At 44.5% G+C, this 17,581-nt stretch overlaps 2 protein-coding genes across 5 annotated transcripts in view; one reads left to right on the top strand and one right to left on the bottom strand.

Moving 5' to 3' along the window:
- Positions 1-2,378, top strand: part of PPFIA4 (PTPRF interacting protein alpha 4) — a 194,075-nt gene extending 191,697 nt beyond the window's left edge. For all 4 annotated transcript variants that reach the window (XM_054979374.1, XM_054979371.1, XM_054979372.1 and 1 more), the window contains one exon: positions 1,265-2,378. In XM_054979374.1, the coding sequence (XP_054835349.1) occupies positions 1,265-1,314 (50 nt within the window). In that variant the 3' untranslated portion in view covers positions 1,315-2,378. The remainder of the gene's footprint in view (positions 1-1,264) is intronic.
- Positions 2,379-7,762: 5,384 nt separating this feature from the next.
- MYOG (myogenin) lies at positions 7,763-15,439 on the bottom strand. The gene is made up of 3 exons (XM_054981198.1): positions 14,885-15,439; positions 10,997-11,084; positions 7,763-8,630 (listed from the first exon to the last, which is right to left on the bottom strand). Exons 1-3 carry the CDS (start codon positions 15,437-15,439, stop codon positions 8,509-8,511), a joined length of 765 nt encoding a protein of 254 aa, XP_054837173.1. The 3' UTR covers positions 7,763-8,508.
- Between the last annotated feature and the right edge of the window lie 2,142 nt (positions 15,440-17,581).

Below are 17,581 nucleotides of genomic sequence, written 5' to 3'. Positions count from 1 at the left end.
CTTTTGGTCTACAGGACCTGAGGTTTTGATTATAAAAGCAAGTGGGCTCCCTAGTTCTAATCTGGTTCTAATGTCTTCTGCTTTTGTGAATAGATAATATTGAAGACAACTATTCCTGTGCTATCTTAAATATATTTGAACCAGTAGAAACCATAGAAAGCATGGTTTAACAGTAAAAGTGATGTGGGAAGCCTGTTTTCTAATCCCTACTCGACTAAGAAGGTCTCTGGATGAGCAAGTCCCTTCTCTCAGTTTAATCCACCTCACAGGGTTATCATGCAGCCAAAACACCCTGCCTTGGAAGAGGTACATATGTAAAATAAATGGATAAGCAGTGGACTCAAGACATTTAGGATAATGGCTAAGATACAGAAGTGAGCAGCCTGGCAGATGGATCTTCCATGTAAGCCAACTTTACTATCAAGCCATTATTTTAAGCAAGCTTCATTAAAAAAAAAACCCCACCAAGATGGATAAGGCAGATGCAATCAGGGTCCATTTTCCAGCAAAGCCATTGTTGCAGCTTTGCTGCTTGGACACTTTGTCCTTTTCCAGAGTATTACAGAATCTGCTCTCTGCCCAGCAGGATACTAGTCAGCCTGGTCTCTTGCTGAGAGCTCCCTAGCCAAGAGATGTTAGTGCCTGAAGCTCTGACAAAAGTTTACTGGTTACAGTAACAAGGAGGAGGAGGAGGAATGTGCTGAATAGAGGCTGAAGAGGAAACTATGGAAAAGAAGATGACAGCTGTTGGATAAAGATAGTAGGCTTTCCTCCCTTCCTCCCTCTCCACAAGGCAGCATCAGCCCTGAATCTCCTGGGGACAAGAACAGACTTTGATCTTGTTCAGTGGGGATTCTGTTGCCCATGAACCAGCCACTGCTTTCCTTGTGTTTGCTTGTAGAAGCCTCTATGCCAATTCTGCATCATCAGCACAGGCTGTGAATGTTTGTGAAAGACTAGTGAATGGTGTCATGGGAGGAGCCAAGTGGGGCAAAGAGGATGACTGTACCCTTCCTGCCATTCATTTTCAATTGTATAGACCCTCCCTTGCCACTGCTTGAGTAGATCTATTTGCCTAGTCATGAAAGGAGGCAGTCTTGTGGCAGCTTAACCTCCGTGCAGGCTCATGCCTGGACTACCTCAGCTGCTAGAGCAGAGCAACATTAGATTGACAGATGAGGGTGAAAGCACTGAGTCAGAGCAGATTACTGTAGCACTGTATCCACTTGTGTTAATGTAGCTTCTCTCCTTGTTTGTTTTGCAGCACATTCCCACTACTTGTATGGTTATACACTGGCTGCTTTCCGTGAGTAAGCCAGAGACCAGACTATGCTTGCTCCTTGGCTCCAAAGAACGGAAGCTCCAGGCCACCTGTTTCAGGCCACAAGGCCAAAAGGACAATCTTCCTCCTGCTTGTACACAACCCCTGGTCTCCTGTTTGGTGTCCTTAAACCCTAATTATATCTGTGGTTTCCCACTTCTCTCTCTTCCTTCCCTTGGTTATCAACCCATTCCTTGCTGAGAAAGGGAACAGGCTTTTCTTGCCCCAGGTCAGTCGTTTGCGTGATGCTGTGATCTTGACATAGGTCTAGTAAGACATGGAGACACCCTGATTTTGTTCAGCAGTTGTCCCTGCACCACTATCTGCCTGTGCTTCACTTTGCCATTATGCCAGAGAGCAGCAGTGCTGTTGGGGCCCTGTAAGACTATCTCCAAGGAAATAAGGCAATGAGAATATTGGAAACTCCACCTTGGATCTCTCCTTGAGGCATGCCAGCTTCTATTGGGACTGGCCACTATGCCCAAGAAAGAAAGAGAGAATCTGCCCATGGACAATGTTAGCTCTCAGAAATGGAAGAGCTAGGGCTAGAAACAGGGCAAAATGCTGGTTGCTGGAGGGAGAGAGAGATAATCTATCAAGCAAGTGTGTATGTCTTCCAGGTCCCATGTCATGTATCAGATCTGTTGCTGGGAGTACAAAGTGCAGTCCGCACATTTCTTTTGGGTACACAATAAGTGCCCTCTCTGTCCCTTGTAGACAAACAGAAAATTCCCTCTTCTCTTTGCATTTACAGGTAGCCTGTGATCCAGAAGATTCCTAGCTCTTTCTGTTTCTTCCTTCTAGGGTAGGATCTGTTTGTCTCCTCATGCTGCCTTTGCCTTGTGTGGCCCCTTATTACTGACGTGGTATTTCTTGATGGCTGGAATGCCCTATACTCATACCGTGCTGTTTGGAAGTGCAATATCCAAGAGACTGTACAGTTGCAATGTCTTTTTGGTGTACTACTTGCCTAATACAGTATTAAATATTTTTTTAATTTAAAGAGTAACTGATCCCTTTATATCAATAACCCATTTCTTTTGTCATATTGGTACTGCATGGATTCCAGACCCTACAAAAAGGTCAGGAATGGGTGTATGTGTGTTCCAATAAACCAGATTTTAAAGCAAGGCTGATGGATTCATAATTCTCTTCTGCATTCATATACATTCTCTCGGCACAACCACAAGTGCTCAGATATCTTTCTAGATCAAAAGGCACGGTAAATTCAAATAAAGAGCCACATGATCATATGTTGAATCACCCTTCTGATCGAATGTTTTAATGCCAGTGGTAACTGGTGGCATGTGAGCCAAAGCTGACTGACCACTAGTTGCCTGGCTTCTGATGCTTCTTCCACTAGCCTCAGGAGATCTCCATCTATTCTCCATCTTTCACAGATTATGTGAAAGATGGAGAATACCTAACCATGCCATCCCGTCTAATTAGCTTGAAATATAAATATGTTAAGATTCAGGTTTTTTGAATCTTAAGACTGATGATGCTTGGAAATCTGTTAGTCTAATGAATTATCAGAATAGAAGAATGCTAATAATCACATTTTGTGAGGTGGGCACGGAACCCCAGAGGCTTGTTGAGGGGAAATACCCCAAACCTATATGGACTTCGTGTTCTTAATCTGCAGTTCAACAAATCTGTGTCCCTGTGTTTGTGGGAAAAGTTAGCACTTGATGTCATGTTGGGTAATTAAGTATTCAGGTATATTTATACTGCCCTTTTGCTGCCTTTTTGACATTTTGATTTGTTTTGCCCTTTATTAGCTTTGAATATTCTGGTAGAAATAGCTGGACAGGACAAGAAAATGAAAATGGAGGATTTACACACCTTGTTGTCAGGGAATCCAACCCAACTTCTTAGCATCTGCAACATTATTTGTAACATTATTATTTTAAGCTTCCTTGAACCATGAGGAAAGGTGGAGTAAAATGTTTTAATTAATAAATAAATATCCAGAATATAGAGCTGCCAGGAACAACTTGGCAATTGTTGGGAAATGGGGAGATGAAGACTTCCTGCGGGGAGGAAATTGGCATCCCCAGCACAATGACAACCTGGACCTGACATCATCATGCTGGGGGTGATGCTCTAGCATTGGTTTAACCACAGATTTCTGGACAAATACTAAAGCATCACCCGGCATGATGACATCACTTCCATGTTGCGCTGGATGCCACGTCAACATGCTGGGAATGCCCTCGCCCCTTCACCCAGGAATTTCTTTCAGCTGCTTAGCTGAGTGGAGATGAGCAGTGAGAACTGGGAGCAGGACATCTCCCACTTCCAGTAGGAGGCTGGCAACTGTACCAGAATATCTATATACATGCATGTGTATACACATAAATAAAATCCATTGTATACAAATTTATAAACTCCACAGTATTAACTTCAACTGGATTCCACAGAGCCACCATAATTTATTTCTATTGCAGAAATCTTAGCCCACATTATACTATTATTGGAAATGTTTCTTGATTCCACCCCCCTCCCCACTTGAAATCTTCCATTTCCCTCCCTCCAAACATTTTGCTAAACTTTATTTAAAAATACATGTGGCAAAGTTTAGGGTTCCCTATTTTGTGGTAGTACCCTACTGCCCTTTCTCAAAATTTGAAAGGTGTACTCAAGCTTGAGAAGACTGGTGACTCCTTTATAAATCACTTTTAGACTGGCTAGCATTTGTGGGGAACGCTTGCTCACATTGTCACTTTAAGAAACCCTGGAGTGGAATGTTAATCAGAATTCCATGTGGTCATGGACCATGCAAGAGAGTGAACATAAGAAAATGGTCCAGAATGATCCTTAAATGTAGCAGATACTTGGAGTGATAAAACCCTGGAGACTGGTGGGTGGAGTGTAAAGTTTATGGAATGTAGACCTAATCTGGCTTTCTGTGATGAAAGTAAAGAATCCCTAACCTGAATGTTTTTGAGATTATTTAAAACATTTATACTCCCCGTAATCTCTACAAACTCAAGGTGGCTAACAAAGCATTAAAAACCACAGGATACAGATATGTGTCCAACAACTTAAAACAGAATTATTTATATATATATGTTGTTTATGGTATGCCTTTCTCACTGAGACTCAAGGTGAATTACACAGTGTGAGCCAGCACAATTTCAAAGATATTTCAATAAGCAATGTAATAGGGTATATAAATGCAAATTAGCAAAGATTTAAAACCAGCAGAAATCCAATGAAGAGTTGAAAAAATGCTGAAATGCAGCATAAGCAATTCTAATCCTGACAACATAGAAACTACCCAATAGGATAATAATTACAGCAACAGACAGTACGTAGAAGTCTATAGTCCCTATCTCTTTACTAATGCATCCCTTTGAGACCACTTCCTTACTGTACAGCCCTCCTATCAGAATATAAAGTTCTCTTGAATAATTAAATTTTGCATAGTTTGCAGAAAGCCAGGAGAATGGGAACTTTCCTGACCTCTTCAGGTAGTCTGTTCCATGAGGTGGTGTATAGGCTGCTGTTGATTTTGACCATGTGCAAGGTGGCACCTGTAGAAAGTCCTGCTCAGATGAATGAAGCTGCTGTGGTAGAACACAGGGAGAGGGGTGGTCCTGTAGATATGATGGACCCAGACCGTGAAGAGCTTTGTATGTAAAACAGAGTTAAAAGCCAGTACCCAGTTAACACAGCTAAAACAGTTCATACTACAACAAATGCCCTCTGGAACAGATCAGAACATTTAATGTTTGATTTTAATGAATACCTTTTAATGTTTTATTTTTATTTTGTAAGCTACCTCTGGCAAGTTCCTGGAGAGGTGACATAAAATTTTTCTAAATGAATAGGCTGGCATGCCTAACTGAATGCAGTAAATGAAGGCAGCTGCCACATCCACTATGGTGGACCATTCCACAGGAACAGTAGGATTAGAGTCTGGTGGTGCTTTAGAGACAAGATTTTCAGAGTATAAGCTTTCAAGAGTCAGAACTCCCTCCTCCAGACACATGACTTGTGTCTGAAGAAGGGAGCTGTGACTCTCCAAAGCTTGCACTCTGAAAATCTTCCTGGTCTGTAAGGTGCAACTGGACTCAAATCCTGCTGTTCTACTGCAGACTAACATGGTTACCCTCCTAAAAACATTCCACAGGAATGGATCTACCAGAGAATGCCTGTGACTGGACTGTTGCCAACAGATCATCTTAGGTGAGGGTTTCACTAGGAGAAGGCTGTCTGAAGCAAGGGCCCCCAGACTTACCTGGGCGGCCAGTTTGCCGGCGGCGGGGCAGCGGGCCGGGCCGGGAAGCCGGTCATGCATTGCTTCCCGGCTGCCTCCTCGCGCCCCGGCCAATCAGATACAAATCCCGCCCGGCCAATCAGCAGCGGCCGGGGTGCCGTTGGTGGGCGGGGCACCGGGGCGCCGGCGGGGCGGACCTGAGGGGAGCAGTCTTCCCTCCGGTCCGCCTCTCGGGTATTTACATGAGGCAGCCACCCCGGGACGTTCAGTTCGTTCCCGTCGGCGAAGTCCCACCCTCCTCTCCCTCTTTCTAATTCTGTACAAGTTTTATTGTCACAACTTTTAGGGGCGGTTTGGCATTGGGATCCGATCCCTCTGGGGGGAGATGGGGCCTGAGGCCACATCGAACCCCATTTATAGGGGATTCCCTTAAGGAATTCAGGGAGCGAGGCCTAGCGGCGGGACCCAGCTTGGGGGCCCCGCACACAGCAGCACGCTCCCTGGTGGCAAGGGGGGCAATAAGGGGTGTACACTCGATTGTCCCCGCCAACTGCCATCCCTCGGTTTCCCCCTCACAGCAGGGGCCTGTGGGGGCCGGAGGGATTGGCTGGCAGGCGGGTCAGCCAATCACTGGGATCCAATCCCTATGCGGCCATCACTCCTTGGCCGATTCCAGACGGCCCCCTGCCTTGCGAAACGTCGCGCGTCGTCGCGCGTCGTTGTGCAGAAAACGCGAAATATCGCGTTTTCTCGCGCGAGTTTTGCGCGACGTCGCGCAAAACTCGCGCGAGAAAACGCGATATTTCGCGTTTTCTGCGCAACGACGCGCGACGACGCGCGACGTTTCGCGAGGCAGGGGGCCGTCTGGAATCGGCCCTGGTCACTGTAATCAATAAAGTTGTGGCCTGGTTTAACTCCAACCCTGGTCTCTGTGTGTTTGTCTCACTGCTCTCCCCGGCCTCGGCCGGCCGCCCATCATCGCTCGGCGGCAAATACAACTAGCACATAGGAGTATACTGGGAGATGCGATTTGGGAGCTATGAAGGTCCCAGGCCATGAAGGGCTTTAGAGGTGATAACCAGCACTTTGAATTGGGCCTGGAAACAAATAGGCAATCAGTGCAGTTGACACAGCACTGGTATTATATGTTCTAATGTATTCGTGAATCATTCCCTACAATCTTGCTTCCTGCCAGCCAGAAATGAGTGAAACCAATGGAGTGCTATCCCTTTTTACCCTGCACATTGATTGCAGTTGATCTACCCAAATAACATGACCGATTGTGTCAAATCAGCTGATAGGTCATCAGCAGCAATGGATCACCTTGTACAGCCGTAGCTGGAGGTCATTCACCAAGGCCAACAGATTTGTTCCAAAACCCAACCTGAAGCCTGATTGAAATGGATCAAGGGCAGATGACCGATCCAGAAATGTCTTCCGCTGTTCACAATCTGTTCATTCACCTTACACTAAAAAAGGGAGATTGGACACAGGTTGATAATGCCATACACCTTTCTTATCCAAAGATGATTTCTTAAGAAGAAATCTAATCACAGCTTCTTTCAGCTGTGAAGGAAACTTCTCTTGAAAGAAAGATGCATTAATAACCTTCCACAAAGGAGGTATCACTTTTCCCCAGCGTGATTTTAATAGCCAGGATGGGCAAGGATCCAGTTTTCAAGAACTGATATAAACAACCTGTTGGCATCAGTCAGGGAGACCACCCTGAAACTATCCATCGTACTCTGACACAAGGTTGCTGCCGGTACACCCAACAGAATATTAATCTTAAAACTGGCATAGAAGTTGGGTTGGATAAAAAACTTTTATCAGCAAATAATTAAACAAAATTATCATAGATAATATCCAAATTAGAATTAAGAATGTTGGGCCCAGATGATGCTGGGTCTTGAACCTCCCTAAATAATTTTGCTGGATGAGATTCTGCTAATGCAATGGTATCCTAAGAAAAGGGATTCTTGGCTTCCATCATCACCAATTATAGGCCCTTAAATGGGCTGTACAGCATGTTCTATCTGATTCAGCATGTGTTTTCTGCCAACAATGCTCTAGCCATCTCCCCAGGCTCTCATGTTGTTTTGTAAGTATATATATTTACTCAACAAGGACAGTCAGCCAAATATTGCATTGTCCCCTAAACAGATATTTCTGTGTCATTGGAAATATCCTGAAACAGAATTCCATGAGGCAATTCAAACAAAAAAAATGCCTTTATTTTTTTTAAAAAATCTCACAATAAGTTAGCAAAAATACAAAAATGGCAACTCCACACAGTAGAAAAAACTTCAATTGCAGCGTTTATATGGCTTCAGTGCCTGGAAATTGCAAACTGCCAAAAGAAGTTGGTCAGATAGTTTATTTTTTTTAAGTACACACACTTGCACACGTACACACAAAAACCATTGGCCCCCAAAGAAGCAAAACTTCTACAAATAGGGAAGAAAATAGCCACTCTGGAATCCTTCCTTAATATGCTGAAGTGATGTCCTCTCGCCCTTAATTAATGTTCCCCAAGTATATCAGAATGCTTTGATCAGCCAATTCCAGCCCAATTTCCAAAGAAGATAAAATATTTATTTTATCAGTGAAGTCTCTACCATTTGAAGACCAGGCAGATACATTAATATTAATAATTAGGCATGTGTCTCATTAGCATGCCTCTAAGGCTGTGGGATGGGGGAGCAGAACACCTTCTCAGACATATGGAATTGGATAAGTGGCTTCACCAGTTAAAGTTTATGACTTTGACTAGGCAAATGAAATCTCATCCAGTGTTAGAGGGGAAGGAGAGCTTTTCCCCATTAGGAACATCTTCCAGTATTAGTGAGGAGAGCTTCTCCCATCTGTAAAGTCCTAGTGTCATTTTTCTTCTACTCTGCAATCTGCTGCTGGTGACTTTTGTTTGAAAAAGTGAGCGAGATGGACATGTTCTCCTGTATCCTCAGTTCTGAGACCGCTCCTCTTGGAACGCAACAGCCACATCCTCCACAACAATACTGTCCACAATTGAAGACAGAGAGTGAAGATTGCGGTCTTCAGATGAATCATCACTCAGCAAATGATCTGTTGAGAACAAAAGAGTAACCATAAGCAGGTGGCTTTCTTTGAGAAAGCAGTGGCATCTGAACAAATGTGGGAAACAGTCCCAGAGAACAGACATGGGCACGAATAGCATTACGAACGAAAAAACCCACGAACAGGCCGTTCGGTTGCTTGCGAACAGGCTGTTCAGGATGGGCCACTCCAGCCGAACAGGCGGTCGGCGCAAGCCTTGTTCACTGCGCTCAGCTGCCGTTCGGGAAGCTAGACACTCAGGCACCTTCAATCAATTGCCTCGGCAATGGAGGGGGGGAGTGCCTGAACTCTGTCTGCACTCCCTCTATCGCCCTGGACACCCCAATCAAAGCCCAACTCATCTTGATGGGCAGGTCTTCCTTCCAAGCGTGGAGCTGCAAATCGGTAACAATCGGTAACGTGGGAGCAGACACCGGGGGGGGGAGGGAGGGAGGAGGGGGTTGTTCTGTGGCCATGGGAACTCCAATCTCATCCCTGAAAACCCTGTTAGGCAGTTCTGACTGCCAACCACAGGCCTCCTGCATTTCTCCATGAGTCCTTGGCTTATAAAACGGCACTGCGCTCCCAGTTCTGGTTTCACTTTCAGCAAGCAGTGGAGTGGGACAGAGCTCTTAATAGCGTTTGGGAGGAGAGAATGGGAGAGTGCATTGGAGCTGGGCTTTTTTCTGTGTGTGGTGGGTGGGATAGGGAGCTATCCCCTCTGGTTCCAGGGTTGCTGCCAGGCCCTGGGGCCAAGCTCAGTGGGCACCTTGGCTGAGGGCTCACCCTGATTATTAGTGCCTGATCTGGTCAGGTCTCTGGGAGTGTTGGGCTAGGGCTCTACCCCCTCCCTCTGGGAATGTATAACTCTGATATCCATACTGCAATCTTGACCAAACATGAGTGGTGGCTGGAGAAAAGCCTGCTGCACATTCCCTGTGAATATGGGCTCTCTAGGTGCTACGGAGGCTGCCCTGGTGCTGAGGAACACCAAACACTTTCGGGAACGGGACATGTTCGGGTCTGGTCGGCTGTTCGTGTTCATTGTCGGGAACGAACACTGAACAGCCTGTTCGGGTTTTTTTCCCCATTCGTGCCCATGTCTACCAGAGAAGAATAAAACTCACAAATTTTTCACGGCTAGAATCATGCCTGTCTTCCTTAAAGTTACTTTTTTTTCTTAATACTGAAGTATTTTGTTGCTGAGTTAGACCATAATTATGATAATGCTTCATGGCTCTGTTCCTGAGTACACGGGTTGCATCTGTGTCCTGTGTAACACACATGAGTTCATCTACCCTTGAAACAGGCTGATCACTAAGTATTCTAGAGGCCTTTCCCTCTACCTGTCACTATCCTGCGCTAGGGGAGATGTATATGGAAGCAGAGTTTTCTGTTCCGGTCAGAACCTAGCTGCCAGGTCTAAACGGGGAGGTGGAAACAATATGTAGACCTCTCTGAAGAAAAACCATGACATATAGCATCGGAGTGAAGAGATTTAGGGCCCAAATTATAACTTTTAGGGTCTGTTATTATAACTTACTGGGGGTTCATATTGTTACATAAAATACTTACCACTTTTCTTTGCACTTAGCTGTTTACAACAATAAATAAATACAGCCAATTTAAAACTTCAATGAAATGAAAACGCAGCCTAATAAGACAGGCAATCCATTCAATCACTTCGTTTCCATATTTATTATAGCCTTAGCTTAATAACTGAATCCAAACTATGTTGTTTTAACAGTTATTTACATTTGCTATATGCCTAAGATAAGTTCTGGGTAAGTTTTAGATATGTTTTATTGGAATAGCTCGCCATTAAGCCAACTTCTTATTTTTAGATATTTTGGGTATCTTAATAACATTTGGTTGCTCTTCAGGGACATATTACAAGTCTGATTACATCCGTAACAATACAGATTCCACTCCTCAGGAGAAGCTTTTAAGCTGCACACAACTAGTTGCCTGCCAGTTTTCAGTGGGAAAAAAGGTGATAACTAGACTGTCCTACAAGACTGAATGTGGTCTTCTAGAATCCAGGGCAGCTTTACCAGGCTGCAGTTTGTGCCAGTTACAAAATCCACAAGCTTCATTACCCCCACATAACCTGTCTTCTTGAAAACAGGAGTCTGGAATGTGCTTATGATTCCACAGGCACTTTCAGCTCTCAGGACAGGCTGGGTAACCTCAGTACGGAGGAAGAGAGAACATACATTTCTGCCATAGCAATCCTGAGAAGAGCACTGATTCTCCATAGCAGAATAACCTACTTTCTCACAGTGTTACTGGGTATATCCTGCTAGAGGTAACTGGTGAGAGAACTTTGTGTTGAGAATTTGGAATGATGAAAAGGGGATAGAAAATCTGCTTACCTCCAGGGTGAGAGCTGAACTCAAGCTGGGTGCTCCAGTCAGGGCTACAGGAGCTGCTGCTGCTGCTCGGTCCATGGTCACTTGATACCTGGAATTATAAGAGTCCTTGGAAATCAAACATTCAGACTCCCTATTATGCTGTTTCACCAAGCAAGCCCCCCACCCCCCAACATTTACCCTTCTTCCTCCTATAAATAAATTTAGCAGGAATTTTGGTGGTATAAAGTGCCATAAGCCATATCTGACTTATAGTGACCCACGCTGGGGTGTTCAAGGCAAGACACTAACAGAGGTGGTTTGCCATTGCCTGCTTCTGCATAACAACCCTGGTCTTTTTTGATGGTCTCCCATCCAATTACTAATCAAAACTGAGCCTGCTTAGCTTCTGAGATCTGATGAGATCAGGCTTGTCTGGGCTAGCCAGGTCAAGGCATTGCCAGTAATTTATTAATGAAAATATGGACTACAAGAAGCCCACAATGCATGAAGGTCCACGGTAAAGAGAATTCCACTGGGATTTGAATGAAGGGGTTCATATTCACAAACAGCCTACACGACCGGGTTGTGTGCTCCTGGCAGCTGGCTCTGTCGGATCAGGTTCAGCAAGGTATATACTGCAGTTCTACCACACTTCTTCCTTCTTCCAGAAAGAACAAAAGGGTGATTCTGAAGCCCAGTGAGAAAGCCACAAACCCTTGGCACACTAGCATATAGATGCATCAGGCAAGTTCCTGGTAGAAGTGACTGCTTCAACAACAAAGAGAGAGGAAGGGGATTGGAAGGAGGCTTCCCATGACTCTGGGTATGCAGTGACCTAAGCTGAGAGTACTTGGGCTGATTCTGTGCACAGATTGGTCAGGTGGGGCTTTTGTTCCTAGTTGTGTGATCTGCTTTATTCTTGTTAACTGTAAACATGGCATTAACCGACTGGGCTGACCAGAAATTGTAATTCCCCCTTCCCAAATGTTCACTTGCTGTAAAGCATTTAATTATATTAGACTTCTTTTCACTGACTGGTTTTACTTAAACTGATTTTATTCAGTTGAGAGACAGTGAGATTTCCATTTTTGTTTCTCCTTTGTTTTATGGTATCTCTGCATGATAAAGGGGGGGAAGATCTCTGAAACATATTTTACAGTTAACACTTGACTTCTGCGAGATCAAATCCAGTTCTGGCAGCATGACAATTTATCCCTACCTAATAGGTGTGTTTGTGCGCGCACCTGTGCACGCGCATGTGTGCAAGAAGGGAGGCAATATCATGCAGCTGTTCAAAACTTTTTAATATATATAATGAGTCTGGATGAGCATTCCAGAGCTGACTTTGTCCAGTATAGAAAAACACTGTTTTAAAAAAAGTAAAGGTTCCTGAAATGATCTGATGGTGTGGAAAGAAAAGTAGTAGCGAATAGTGATACTGCTCTTTGAACTTTTGAAATTACTGAAAATATTTCTATCCCACTTTCCCCAAAGTCTCAGAGCAACTTGCAACAAAAATTATTCTTGATATTGACTGTACTAATCTCACACTGTGTAATCCTCCTTGAGTCTCAATGAGAAAGGCGGACTATAAATGACAAATAACTAAAGACTTTAGACACAAAATTAAGAGTTCAGCTCAGTTTTCAGCAAAAATGGAACCTGATCATATATCATGCGGGATACCATAAATGCTGGTGAGCCCTCGAGTGCTAAGAGCATACAGCTAGCAATGGGCCCCCAGACAGACATCGCCTCCTGCTTCTCATTGCCTGCATTCAGAAGGACACACACAGGATGCTTGATTAGAACAAATATGCTTCTACCCTCTCCAAGCAGAATCTGCCTGGGGGTCTCTGGGCGACCTGGTCCCTTGGAATTTTGTCCCCTTTGTCCCACTGTGCTTAACTTGATCTCATACAACTAGAGGACAAAGTGGGACAGACAAGGGAATTCTGTCAGTTGTCTCAAATGACACCCCAAGCAATGACCAACTGGAGCCTGTGATATTTATGCAATCACATTCCATTTGGCAGTCATAACAACAATAGATATGTTGTTGTGTGGAGAATTCTGCATTTTCATAGGTACTAGTTCATAATGTATTCATCCAGTGCTGCTAAGCTAGAAATGGAACTCTGGAAGAACTAGTGCAGTCTGCATGCAGTTAATTAATACCTGAGCATTTATTATACTATAAACTGATCGTATAGAACGCTGATTTTCACAAAATTAGCATTCTTTTGTAAAAATGAGATGGTTCCCAAAATTAGCATTCTATGGTAAAAATGAGGCGGTCCACGTAGAAACAATATTATTTCAATGTGATATGTATAAAACTAACAAATATTAAAAAGCAAGCCTTCCTGATTTAAAATAGTTTAAATAGGAAAACCATGAAATAATAAAACATATGAACCTCTCTTATACTGAAGCAGGCCATTGGTCTACAAATATTATTATTATCTACTCTGACCAGCAATATCTCTCCAGAGTCTCGAGCAAAGCTCTTTCACATTAGGCTGGATCCAGCCAATTTTGCCACCTGATTCCCCTCGCTATAGTCCCTGTCCACATAGCTTTTGCTCATGGAAGTCCATTGATCCCCTGCATAGCCTTTTTGCTAGTCAGTGTGGACCGTTTTTACCAGCTAAAACCATTGTTGGACCCAACTGATCACTTCTGACCTGAGACCTTTACCTGAAGATTCTGGGTACAGAACCTGGGATCTTGTGTATGCAAAGCAAATGCTGTACTGCCGAGTCACAGCTCCTCTCTGATAAACATAGGACAAGATATGTACATACAGGGAAGCCTCTGGACAAGCCCTTCTGCTGCTGGTGACATCCATGGGATGAACCAAGAATGCTTTTCAGGCATTTGTGCATCTTCGATTCAATGTCCAGGCCCCTAAGAATAAAGGTCTGTTTGTTCCCAAATGCCCTTCTGCAGCTTTAAATGGAGACCTCTAGTAACCCATCTGAATTCAACAGGTGTCCCCGTCTCAAGTCCCCCTCCCTATCCTTTCTCATTGGCACATGTGCTGGTATTTGCTTCTGAAGTGCCATCTGTTGAGTAAAATTTTGTGTGCCAGTCACTTCAGTTGTAAGGGCTGAGCCAATCGTTGCCTTTCTATACATGCCCATCTTCTGTGGTCCATTTCTATGGGCCCTACACTTGACCAGCAAGTGATTACACAATGGCATCCTTTTGACTAAGGAATGATACTCCATTCATTTAACTGGGAGGTCCCTGGACAGTTGCAGCTGTGCTTGAAATGTATCATGAGGTAGAAGCGCAACCAATTGTTGAAGATTAACCCCTAAAAATTACACTCACTAAAATAAATTCCTCCACCTACTGTGCTGAATATATGTGTAAAGAAGATAATCCTCCAGCCCATGCTGATTTCTCTAAGCAAGGGCTAAGGCTGATTTTACAGTTGCCTTAGGCTGTACAGATTGAATAGACTGAGAAACAGAGTACATCCCTTCCTCTGTGTAGGAGGAGCAAAGACAAAATATCTTTATCTACTTTGCTTTGGGTAAGGCTCTTATGCAAAAAGCCCTGACCTGGATGGTCCAGGTAGCCCAATCTCATCAGCTCTTGGAAGATAAGCAGGGTCAGCCCTGGTTAGTACTTGGATGGGAGACCTCCAAGGAAGGCCAGAGTTGCTATACAGAGGCAGGCAATGGCAAACCACCTCTGTTCATGATTCCTTGAAAACCCTATTGTGTTGCCATAAGTTGGCTATGACTTGATGGCACTTTACACACACATTATGAATGAAAGCTCCGGTATGGGATATCCATAAGCCAGCAGTGCTGGTTCCTAAGGCTGGTTAAGGAACATGCTCCCTAGCAACACTTATTCTTTATTGACGGCTTTTACCCCTTTCTTGGCACTTACCCCTGACTGGCTGCTGCTGCTACAGTAGCGCAGTTCCCTCTGGTCCCGTTCCTGCTGATTGAGGGTACTCAGCAATGCTTGCAAGCGTTCAATGTATTGAATGGCACTGCGCAGGATCTCCACCTTGGGCAGCCGCTGGTTGGGGTTCAGCAAAGTGCTCCGCTTCAGAGCTTCAAAGGCCTCGTTGACTTTTTTCAGCCGGCGCTTTTCCCTCAGAGTAGCGGCACGGCGCCTGTCAATGGAAACGCTCTTCCGCTTGCATACTTTGCACGCCCACGGCAGGCACTGACCGGGACTGTGATCTGGCAGGGCTGAGGCCTTCTCTTCCAAACCAGCCCTGCCCTCAGGACACAGTGCCATGGCTGCTCGGTCTTGGTAGGTTGTCTGCTCATAGCCATGTAAGCGAGGGCTTAGGTAGTTTTCCCCATCATAAAACCGCTGTTCTGTGAAAAAATACGGGTTGGTCTCCAGGAGTTCCATAGTAAGCGTCTGGCAAGGAGAAGCCTGTGTTGGGGAGTGAAACTCCAGCTCCTCACACCAACTGCTTGGTGGCATTTAAACCCGTACTGGCATTAAATCACAGAGATAAATATAGCAAACCTCCAGGAAACCTGAGCTCGCCCTAAGCTGCTGCTTCGCATCAAAACTTGTCCATCTGATTTCATGTACTCTCCCTGTGGGGATTAGTCTGCTGCTTGGGGCAGTTCAGTGGCTGCTGGGGGGAGAGGAGGGATGGGGGAGCTGGCATGTGCTCCAGAGAAGCCCAGCCGCCTCTTAAACAACAGCCCCATTGGATTTATTTTCACTTGCTCTCCTACAATGATATTGATGATCAGTCGGCTCCCTGAGCTGGCAGCTCTGTGCAGCATTCCTGCCTCATCTGCTCCTTTCAATTACTGCTGCCTGCCAGCCCCAAGGGCCAGACTTCTCAGCCCTTCCAGAAAAGAGCAATGCAGGGACAGGAACAAAGGCACTCTCCCCGCACACACACAACGGAACAGAACTTCCCTTTTCTAACACCTCAGCTTCTGCCTTGACCCAGGTAGCAGGACTAGGGTTGTCCCCTCTTCATGGAGGGAAATGGTACCTTTGACTACTTCATTAGACACTGGGCAGCCACGGCAGGGGAAGCTTTTACAGCACTGCAGATCCATGCTGAAGAAACTTTACCTGTTGGTTTTCTGCCTCTCAGGTGGTGTGCACAGAATCTCTATCTATTGAAAAAGGCAGCAATCTAGGCAAGAATAAAATTTTCTGGTTCACTTGGCACACCCAGTCATCTGCAGCTAATTGTCAGGTCTCCTACTCTTTTTGCACCTCAGCTTATTTATTCTGTTTATCACTGAATGCAATGGTGAGCAAACCAATCTTCCATGGTGGAGACATTAATTTCTTTAACTAGATTCCACGGACCATCCATTATAGATTTATTATTTTATTTATTTAAATATTTTTATCCTGCTTTTCTTCTGCAAAGCAGGTCTTAAAGAGGTTTACAGAAGCCAAAAAATGAACAGTTGAAAATCATGATACACGTAAAACAGAAGCAGCAGCCAGACAGTAGGGCTGAGTAACTGGAGGACCTTAGCCCTTGGTGGAGTAGTCTCCCCTGTCAAGCAACAGCATAGGCAGCAACAGGTTAGTAGTTCTGCTTCAGGACTGAGCAGCCAAAGGGTAGGTAGAGGAAGAGCCCTTGATGGAATAGTCTCTTCTGGAGAGGAGTGCTGTCTCCTCTGACAGTCTAGAATCCTAACTTCTAGTTAGTTTCTGAGGTCACCATTCAAAAGGGATATGTGTAAATCTTTGCAACTCTAAATCTTCTTGCATGTAAGGAAATCCTTTCTCCCACACCCATCATCCTTTTTGCTCATCTTATCTCATAGAATCATAGGGTTGGAAGGGGCCATACAGACCATGTAGTCCAACCCCCTGCCCTCTCAGGAGGTTCTCTTCAATTGCCACAAGCCTTACCTCTGTATAGGAGGCCACAGGTGTTAAATTTACAGAACTCAGCATACTCAGCATCTTTTCACAGCTGATGAATAACTAATCTGTTGAGATGCTGAGAAGCCTCTTACCTAGTTCAGCAGGCTTTAAGGGATGCCACAAATTTTCCTGCGAATGTGATAGTCAAACATACCACGTTTGATTGATTGTGACAATCAGGTGTGAGCTAATTGCCCAGCCTGTTCAGTTCAGCACCTAATGACCTGAACGCCTGCCAAACAGGATTGCACCAGGTATTTTCAGACCTATGCATGTCTGAAAATCCAAAAAGATTGGCGACTATTAATGCTACGAAGTATTACTTAGGTGAATACTGAACAGTAGGAGTTGTTTTAAATTAATATTCATGACTAATCTTTATGATTTGTGGCTGGTTTAACTATGTGCTTTAAATACTTCTCTGCTGATTGCAGCAGCAGTGCAGCAAAGGGAGGGTAGGACTCATCTGGGCTGCGTGAGAATCAGAATGCACATACTCAAAAAGACAAGTGTGTTATATTACACTATTAGGAATAAATACAGTGAAGCAACCTGCTGAACAACCAACTGCAAATGAGTCAACAAACAAATACACAGTCCATCTTGACTGGCAAACGAGACATGAGCCAAACCAGTAGGCATTCAAGCATCTCTAATTCTTTGTAAGAATCCAGCCAGCAACAATAATAACATTCGATTTATATACCGCCC

The sequence above is a fragment of the Eublepharis macularius genome, chromosome 5 (assembly GCF_028583425.1).
Source record: "Eublepharis macularius isolate TG4126 chromosome 5, MPM_Emac_v1.0, whole genome shotgun sequence".
NCBI classification, from domain to species: Eukaryota; Metazoa; Chordata; class Lepidosauria; order Squamata; family Eublepharidae; genus Eublepharis; species Eublepharis macularius.
Note: the sequence above shows the minus strand (reverse complement) of the source record. Positions and strands in the feature narration are given on the sequence as shown.